General features: G+C 36.7%; 1 protein-coding gene across 1 annotated transcript; it reads right to left on the bottom strand.

The window, feature by feature from the left end:
- Positions 1-5,884: 5,884 nt before the first annotated feature.
- On the bottom strand, positions 5,885-10,151 carry LOC138321525 (uncharacterized). The gene is made up of 2 exons (XM_069265271.1): positions 9,994-10,151; positions 5,885-8,603 (listed from the first exon to the last, which is right to left on the bottom strand). Exon 2 carries the CDS (start codon positions 8,553-8,555, stop codon positions 6,981-6,983), a length of 1,575 nt encoding a protein of 524 aa, XP_069121372.1. The 5' UTR covers positions 8,556-8,603; positions 9,994-10,151; the 3' UTR covers positions 5,885-6,980.
- Positions 10,152-10,632: the final 481 nt, after the last annotated feature.

Genomic DNA, 10,632 nt, shown 5'->3' with positions numbered 1-10,632 from the left:
AACTACTAGGTATATAGTACAACACAGCCGCAGCTAACCTACCACAGGTAAAAAATCTTTAATGGAATATGGTATGTATTTCACAACTATAGAACGTGGAAACGGCGCGTGTCAAAAGGAATGAAACGGGATATCCAGTATTCATATAAACATATGTTATAGTGTATGTACATTACAAGTACACTGTAATTTAAATACTATCTATAAATTAAATTATATATGTACGCAATTTGACCCAACATAGTAATATATGACATTTTTAAGAATCCAAATTCAAAAACTTTGAAATTGAATATTCTAATCATACATAGATAGTACGTTGCCTTACAAAGACTACATTAAACTGATCGAGATTTGTTCATGGACAACGAGCAAGGTTGAAAGATGATACCTCAAATGGTTACCATCAATCAAAAGAATTATTTTGTATGCTACATGTACTATCCTACATGTATGTGTATACATTATGTTCAACATGTGCTTAAATTATGTTTGCTTCACCCATTTATATCATTTCACACAATTGCAGTTGCGTGTTTTTAAATGTCATTCGAAGGTTTATTCAACACAATTCTTACTATTTCTTCAAATGCCTGAAATCAATCCGGCCCTACACCACTGACACCTACAGACAGCTGTCTGTCTAAGTGCCTAACTCTGGTGGTAGAGACAGAAGAAACCCGGACATACCTATCATGAATTATTGTGTTACTCGTATGTAAACGGCATTATTTGTAAAAATGAAAGTAGCAATATTGTATTCTGCATTATACAGTTATGGACTTCTGTACTGGTTAATATTATGTGACATGAACTGGGAAAATAGAAATATTAACCGAGACGTTTTTTATTAAAAGCTAAATGGATAAACTGTTGTCAAGCTCTTTCATTTATGGGTTTATCGATGTAAAATATGTAATTTACGGCCAAAGGAGAAGGTTTGTAAAGGCATCGTTAACGATTTATATCGAGGTCTGTTCATGATGATTTATTTCGATTAATTCTCTTATGCTATGATAATAATTATACATTTACCCTTGCCGGAGAAATGGTTTCACCCAGCCTGGAATATGTTCTTAAATATTTTCTATACTGTACTCCCAAACACTTAAATCCATTCCGCTAATCGGATTCATTTCCAGACCATTGTTCCGATTGATTTAAACTTAAGTTAGACTTTTCTTCAGTACTGTCAGCTTCAGTCAATTTTAAGATTCAAGTTTCGAACTTCATTTGCAGCCCATTTGATAAATAATTAAAAATAAATAAATAAATAAATAAATAATAAAAACGTAACTCAGATATAACTTAGTCGAAAACGTGTGCACTCAAGTCTACGATTTTTTCTCCGTTTCAAACTTGAGGCGATTTTAGTCAAAATGACAATGCTAATTCCAATTGAAACAACCTGCACTATTTTTGTCGCACGAAGCCAAGCAATGCTACATGGAGTTGTGAGTTGTTGAACTACTGTGGAAGCTAATTCAAAGAAATTATAAGTTGTTTCTCCAATCGGCGCATTTTAAAAGTTTAACTATTTGTCACTCAGGTAGCAGTGTACAGTAAGGCCGAATGGCCATGGGATTTTTATCAAGCAGAAAGCCCCTGTTTTATTATATGCATAAAAAATTGAAAAATGAATATATCCTAAAATTGGTGAATTCAATCTAGAGAATTATATGCAGGCTTCACATTTGCATAAAGAAATTCCCCAAAATGGGTTCGAGATTAATGGTTTAGAGGGTATCCGAATGTGCGTCTCAGATGGAAAAACTCAATACTGTAGCAGCAGAAATTGATAGCCGGGGTACGAGGTAAGATTGCTCAAAAGTTTAATGATATACCTATGTCGAAATAGGCTCAGTTCCGCTATCACGGCAGTGATGCTTGGTTTTAAACTGTGTCCAAGAAAAAAAATTCTCCTAGAGGGGGTGTAATTTTGGGTTGAAAATCCCAATTTTTTGCATTTTTTCAAAAAAACAAATTTGGTTACCATGGTTTTTACAGGCTCACAAAACCACAAAAAGCAGACCTGTCCAAAAATGAACTCTGCATAACAATTGCAAATGTTGTGTAGATTAAAAATATATATACTTTTATATAGATGTCATTTAAGGTTAAAAAGCTGTGTGTACATAATTAAAGCCTGCATTTTATTTTGCTGAATTTTTCAAATCTACTGTACACTGCCACCTCATATTACAGAAAGTCAAGGTTTGTTCTTGTAATCGATACCTCTAAACAATACAGGTTACCTCCCTTTGTTCGTAAATTAATACTGAAGGTGATATACTTATAAGCTTCGAAAGTTATGTTTGTTTACTCAAGACTCATTTATGATCTAAGTTGTTTTTTAATCAGTCTTTGGTAATTGTAGACACATTCATTAATGCATAAACGTTTCTACAAATTCTTTTGAAATATCAATAAATTTGACATCTTTGTCTCCATCACATTGACGCACAATGAGGGCTAACAAAAGGTATAATTGGTTGTATTATATTCTCATTAAAATTCCATTCTAAAAGAAAATTGAAAATTATTATTCTAGAAATCGCGATTTTCTGGAGATGCGAGACTAAACCGGAGATTTTACAGTTATTGATAATTTTGCTCTGATTTTTCCGGAAAAGAAATTAATTGAAGAAAATGAAGACTCCTTTTTGGGAATTCGCTGAACATGGACTCGCTAAATTTAAATTCCTGATTAAGATATTTGAGTATAATTTTCACTGATAAATCGGGTCTTCATGTTTTGTTGAACATAATGCAATTACATGTACATGTACATGTACTGCATTAATAAACAGAACTTTGGTCGATCTTATCATTTTTTTTTCGGTCGTTTGCGAAATTTGTCCGGGCGTTGAATTTAGACTGTATCGTATTTTTGTTTTTATTTTTTGCCCTCTGGTGGGTCTAAATCGATATAAACTGTAACAAAACGGTTTATGGGCACTCTGGTGGGTCTAAATCGATATAAACTGTAACAAAACGGTTTATGGGCACTCTGGTGGGTTTAAATCGATATAAACTGTAACAAAACGGTCTATGGACCCTCTGGTGGGTCTAAATCGATATAAACTGTAACAAAACGGTCTATGGGCACTCTGGTGGGTCTAAATCGATATAAATTGTAACAAAACGGTCTATGGGCACTCTGGTGGGTCTACATCGATATAAACTGTAACAAAACGGTCTATGGGCACTCTGGTGGGTTTAAATCGATATAAACTGTAACAAAACGGTCTATGGGCACTCTGGTGGGTTTAAATCGATATAAACTGTAACAAAACGGTCTATGGACCCTCTGGTGGGTCTAAATCGATATAAATTGTAACAAAACGGTCTATGGGCACTCTGGTGGGTCTAAATCGATATAAACTGTAACAAAACGGTCTATGGGCACTCTGGTGGGTCTAAATCGATATAAACTGTAACAAAACGGTTTATGGGCACTCTGGTGGGTCTAAATCGATATAAACTGTAACTTATTCTCAGACCCCTGTGATTTAAAACTGCTAACCGTAGGTCGGTGATGTTTATCTGTGGAATCCAGCTTTCATTCATAAAAATATGAATAGAATAATCCCATAATAGATTTGATCATCTGAAAGTGTGAAAAAAGTCGAACTCCAGTAGAACTAACCTCGAGTTATCCAAGCAGTCGAGTAACTTAATTCGAAAGCTCCCCCGAGTAAACTTTATGGCATTTTTTTCTCGAAGTAATCGAGATTTTATCCATTTGTACGAAAAAGGAGAAACCATACCGGATAGAGCGAGAATTCACTCAGAATTATATATTATACACTGACCTAAACCTCTTACAATGGTCAATGTACACTTGGACAGGTCAAAGTACACATAAATTGTAACTAACTCTCAGCTCCCTGTAGGACGTGAATATATATTTAGAGTCAAATGTAAGGAATAGTTTGGTGTATGTTGTAGGCCTGTAAGTAGGCCGTCACTATCTGTTTAATTATGTATCGACGGCGAGTAAGAAATATATCTTTTAGTGGTAAATGAAAAAGTTAACAGGCGTGGTAAACATTGTTGAAAATTACCAAATGGACCAACTTCGCTAGCCAAGGGTGTTAGTCTGATTCTCTCTCAAGGGTGGGAGACAATGGTAGAAAAAGAATCGGACAAATACATTTAGCTAGCGAAGTTGTAAATGGACAGGATTCTCGTAATTTTGCTGCATTATTTATCAATTACGCATGTATGAGTATAAATGTCAAACGTAAAAACATTAATTTTAAAAGTTCATTTAGCAAACAATACTGAAAACCTATAAAAAGACTTAAAAGCATTTCCCTTACCTTTAAAGAACGTCAGATTTCAGATAGATATGTACAATGTACTAATAAGTAATATTTGGAGAATATTGGATAACATTACAGTTGAATGAACAGACGGCCCACAGCCGGGAATAGTTGCGTAATGAACAAAAGACTTTATTTGTTTCAGAAAGAAATGCGTTGAAATAATATAAGTGTGCCAAAACAAAAAGAGTAGTGGATGACAAAATCTATTGATACATATGTTGTTTAGAATATATACAACACGAACTTGTGCAAGACAATGTATTGCAAACAGCTGAGATTATTCAAGACTGTACATTGCAGTATATAATATATTCGATATATACGTGCTTTGCCGAAGAATGCCGGACAAGCCCGATCGGATTTCCGATTGTTTCGGCGATACCAAATGACATCAATATTGGAGTTGTACATACACCACGGTGTGAATATTGTCCGGAAGCAAAGTAACAAAGCATTATAAATCAATATCAAATAATTTTACAAATCGACGTCTGGTGTGCATAACAGTTTGACACTTAGATTTAAACCCACAGAGCGTGAGTTCATTGAGAATTAATTATGTGTCAGACAAGGTTTGGTATTGAAGCCATGCCTTTTGTTCTCCATAGGCAATAAACCATTGACTATGTGGTATCAGAGTCGTCTAGAGAATTTAATATACCGATGTACTAATAGAAGTACATGTATACAAAGTAGTTTTATGTTTTTTACTGATAGTACTTAATAATGGACCACATGCACATGTGTTAAATATAACAGTTAATAATTTTCCATTGTGTACTTAACAAAATCTTTTATTCATTTTACGCATTTAGCTATTTCGCATGTCTTAGTTTTTGGATACAAATAAAGTCTTTCTCGTTGGAAAATCAGTTAAATAATTTCATTCTAGATAATGGTGTTAACTGTGTTGAAGTCTTGGTAGAATTGAAATTATAATTTATTAATTTATATGAAAATGGTAAAATTGCATTATTCGACCGTTAAGCATAAAACATGTTAGCTTTTAGACCAGGGGCAAAACAGAGTCAATGAGTCCACACGTATAAAAAGGCATGTCCCATCAGTCCGCTAAACCTGCCTAGTGCAGCATAATAACATATACCACGGACTTTCCTGTACATGACAATATGTATTTCACGGACTGGTCCTAAAGTGAAAGATATATACCACAGACGTTTCCCTTATATGACAAGATGTATTTTATGGACTGGTTTTCAAAGTATAAGATATATACCACGAACCGTTTCACGTACATGTATATGGCATGATGTATTTCGCGGACTTGCCCAAAAATATCAGATATATACCACGTACTGTTTCACGTATATGACGAGATGTATTTCACGGACTAACCTTAAAGTATGAGATATATACCACGGACCTTTCCTGTATATAGTTCACGGACTGTCCCCAAAAGTACGAGCATTTCTATGGAGTTGATTTATATTTCGTAAGGTTTGATTGGTGATGACGGAAGTATGCAAAACTTGTAATAAAGATCACAAAAAATAAACGTAAAACGTAAAGTTAAAAATGTTTTTATTCCTCCACTCATTCTATACGTACATTTCAAATAACATTTATGCTGCAATCAGTAAATCATGAAACCATTTTTTGAAAGTGTACGTCTTTTATTTATTTTTTTATAACATAACCTTATGTTAATCCTCAAATAAGGTTTTAAATTCTTAACGACCTCATCAGCATAAATATTTTCTTTGCAAATGTGTGTTGATTCATAAAGTACATACGACAATAATCAAATAAGACGGTTATAGTTGGAATTACACTCACACCTTACTTTCAAATTATAACCGTCCTATTTGATTGGGTCATAAATGATGCCTATGAATAATATTGAAGTCTGGCCATAGGCCTTCGTTAAACAAGTTCTTTTTTCTTATGCGAATATCCTTTAAGAATGGTCGGCTCAAAAAGTAGTCTAAATTACTTTTCATTTTACATTCTGAACTCCATATCGTATAACGGTTTAGAGAAACCTAAATCTGTCACCACTTTAATTCACATATACCCTGTATCACTAAAAAGTGACCAACACAGTTGTAAGAATCAGGACAGATCCATTGATGCTAAGACAGCTTCCTAGGGTGATCGGGTGGTGTAGTGGTTAAGCCACCCGCCTTTCACCTAGGGGTCACCTGCCCGATCACGTGGGTTTTCTCCGGGCACTCCGGTTTCCTCCCACACTAAGATCCCTCGCGCGCTTACATCCGGGTCATCGAGTGTGATTTACATAAGTTGTATAACTTGTTTCGTAATCGATGTAAAATAAATAAAGTTTATATTTATATACTACAGCTTCATAAATTTCTCCCGGTATCGTCGAAAGCAATTTTAGGCGCGAAGTCGTGACACAAGATACTTTTGAAATCCGACTACATCACAAGATCTCGTTTCCGATTTTGCAGAGTAATTTCCCTTCTGGGTAGGTATTGTGACGTCATTATTTTGTTAGCACAAGTTGACTCGTTTTCTCTGAAAAAAAAATCAATCTCAATTTCAATGTGGGGACCGCAATGACAGATAACTCTACAATATACAAATACTGTCTGTAAACTGATGCAACTGTCCCTAAATATTAGCTTGATGGCCTTACAACTGTTCTGTTTCGTGAACATTCGTTAGCTATATCAGATAACGGAGGACCTTGACCTTGCCATTTGAGAACCCTACCCACAAGTCACCGTTGGGCTGTGTCCCACAGCTTGTCGGTAAATTACCGTCCCGCCATATACTTTTGGTGGCTCGTCCTCGCCTGTCAACCAACATTACGGACTTCGTACCAACGTCACACACTATAACATTGTTATTTCTGTCAAAACAGATAGCAGTCGGGATGAACCTGCTTCGACCTTGACCTTCGCCATCTTGAACGTGATTCTGGCGCTCGTCAAGTGTGAGATCTCCATGGAAACGGAATAATATATTGCTTCTTCTGTCCATAATGAGCACGTGGCGAGGAAGTGAGTCTTCAATAACTGCCATGTCACCCGTGCGTCTATTCACACGGACTTTGATTGGCATTGAGAAGAGTTTCCGACCGGACGGATCTGTGTGAATCGTCTGCGAAACCTCGCCTTCTTTGGAATATTTCACGATTTTACCATCATCTTGAGTGACCCAAATGCTCCCTCCCTCTGCCGACTCACAAAGGCTTGTGGCTGTGTTCCTGGTACGATACATCGGATTGGTTTTTCCAGTCTGCAGGATATTCCGAATGGATCCGTCGGAGCAGAGGATCACAGTCTTCGTGGAATCTGCCTTCACCATCAGATCAACAACATTGAGATAAGACTCCACTGCTGTCGTCTGCTTTGTATCCCCAGACTGTAACATGAGGTCGGCTTCACATCCACCGCCCTTCACCACCCAGGCCTTCCCGTCAAGGGTAGGAGCGACAATCGAGATCCGACCCTGAGTCACGTGACGGAAGGAAGCAATGGCCTTCACTTGAGCCGTCTTCAGCTTGCTTTTTCCAGTGACACTACTCGATACGTCCGAAATAAGGTCGTCCTCATTTGGGTCAAATATCTCTAGACGCCAGTCTTTAAGGCTCATTGAGCCGAACAAGATAAGCTGTTGAGCTGAAGGATCCTCTTCCGCAATAAGGCCAGGCGTTTGTAACACAGGGAAAGGTTTGAAGGGCCGAGAATTCTCCACTCGCAAGCTTCTTTCTAACGAACCCATATCCGCGTTCTTATCATTTGCGAGCGCGTTTTTACATTTGTTGACAATAGCTGTCAAGTCTGTTAATTGGGTAAGAAGCTTTTTCTCTATAGACTCCAGAATGTCCGTGTTCTTTTCACAAGTATCCCGGGAACGTTCGGTAAAATCTTTAACGATTTTATCAATTTCGGCTTTCAACTCTTCGCCCCTGTTCTCAACAGCTTGTATTGTGTGTTCCAACACCTTCTTGTTGTCCTGTCTGAACTGCTGTACTTTCTCCATCCGTTCATCGATTGTCTTTATCTTAGCCTCAGAGTCTACCAGGAGGCCAGACAGTGAGACTTTCTTCACGTTCAAGTAATCATCTGTCTCGACCAGACGATGACCGGTGTGGGCCGCCGCGATACACAACAAACACACGAATTGCTCCCCACACGTGTTGCACACGCTGACGATCTTCTTCCTGGGATGTTGGGGGCAGATCCGGATGGGGTTTCCGAACGCCTTGTTCTTTCTCACCACGGATGACGCCATTTTGTTTTCTGTTCAGATATTCCTGATTCTGGTAGAGAGAAACTTCATCTGTAAAGACATGAAGCACAATGAACGTCAAATGTTTTTGTGATCATTTAACTAATTAAAAAACGGATATCAATATAGTTTTATATCATCCGTACCAGGAAGATTTTAGAAGTGATAAAATTAACAATTAAATCAAATAATTTCAATATTATTAGTATTTGCTTTTGATTACATGTACATAATACAGTATAACAATTTCGATTTGAAATCATCTGTTATGGTTTCGTTCGTGGCTACGCCTGCGACGTACTGATTGCATGCATTTTATAGATATTTTTCAACTTTTAAGTATCTTGTTTTATGTGTACATACATTCCCTCCAAAGAGCTGAATCATTTAGTAACAGTAGTATAAAATATCAATGGAAGAAAGACAGAGTTCTAGGAAGAAACCATCGACGACCTTCAGCCAGTTTCAAAGAAGGGCAGGGTTTATATATTTGAGTGGCTTTATTTGTGTTTAAAAGTGTTCGACACAATAATGGAAATTTTAGCTGACTTTACAAGGAAAGGGCCATATAATGTATCCGATACACAATCGTGATACAGTGGACCCTCGATAATCCGGACACTTCGTTCCCAGCCTAAACTGTCCTGAATCCGAATTTCCAGACTTGTGAGTATAAATAACGTTACGGAAGTCCGTTCCGTGACATTTCCGTTTTCCGGACTATCGGCGTCCGGATTATCGCGGGTCCACTGTGCTCGTATTCGATACCGTGTTCGAATCATCCTTGGTAAGATTTGACACATGATCACCCACTGTATACGATTCAAGCGTTTAATACAAGAGAGGTTTACTGTATAGAGAACTTTTTCTTAACTTGATACCGCTACTGGATCAGTAACAATTGACACAGAAATAATAGTAGTTGTATGGGAATTGAGTGAGGCATAGCTTAATATGATATGTACTAAAATGACAGAATGAATGCATTATCATGTAATAGCTCAATTTTAACTTAAATTATGCATCATTTGGTCTGTTTGGGATAGGTAAATGAGAACAGTATTTAGATCTAACCTTTGGTTATAATTACGGACAATTTGTACTCGTGGGAATAGCTTATCCATGATAAATGGTTTGTTTGCTTTGTTTCACCACTATTAACACCCAGGGTCATGATAAACGATTTCTGAGTAATTGTGCAATACATTGTCTCGATAACATTTTACTACATTTAAAACAATGTTATTCTAATTTGAAGTATAAGAATTGTGTACCACTGTCCATTTAAACTAATAAATCAACGGAGTTGTGGATATCCAGCATTTAAATCGAGATATTGGTCTATCAAATTACTGCTTTTGTTGAAAGAAAATTGTCAATTTCCAAACTTATAGAGTTTTCTACAGAAAATATAATCATTTCCATACACATTCCTAAATACCTCTCTTTTGCCGCCTCCATTACGATAGTTAAAATGAACATGCTGCGGGTTTTCGCCTTCATTTTCTCATCATTCTTCATTTCTTCTGTAAATATCGAATCTCTGATGATCCGCCATTTTGTGTCATTGATAATCGATTATAGCCTCGTTATAAAGTTTATAAGACAATGGACACCCAACAACGACGGTACGAATATGGACCTTGTCAGTGCGGTAAATGTTCTATAATTTTACCATGTGTAATATGAAAAGAACCACGAGAAGACATTGTGTACGTCATAAAAACACAAACTTAAACTAAATTAAAAAGTCGCGACACCATACCGGTATGTTTCTGCTAGATTCTCGTATATCAAGTTTGAAAATCATGCTTGCTAGGAATGGTCTACGATTTTTCTCGTAGTACCTCGCCTTCTTATAAACATGACATGCCCTTGGTTAACCCCGTTTGTTATAGACAGTCATATGATATTTTTGGGATATACAGATATCTTGTTCACCTCTAAATTACATGCATTTCCATAAACGTATACATATACCATCCTCGATTTTCCAGGGGTTACTATCTCTGTCGTAATAATCACTTTGTCGTAATAGTGGATGTTACGACAGTGATAGTAGCCCGTGGAATATCGAAGA

Source organism: Argopecten irradians, chromosome 4 (genome assembly GCF_041381155.1).
Source record: "Argopecten irradians isolate NY chromosome 4, Ai_NY, whole genome shotgun sequence".
Classification (NCBI taxonomy): Eukaryota; Metazoa; Mollusca; class Bivalvia; order Pectinida; family Pectinidae; genus Argopecten; species Argopecten irradians.
This window is presented reverse-complemented; position numbering and strand designations above follow the sequence as displayed.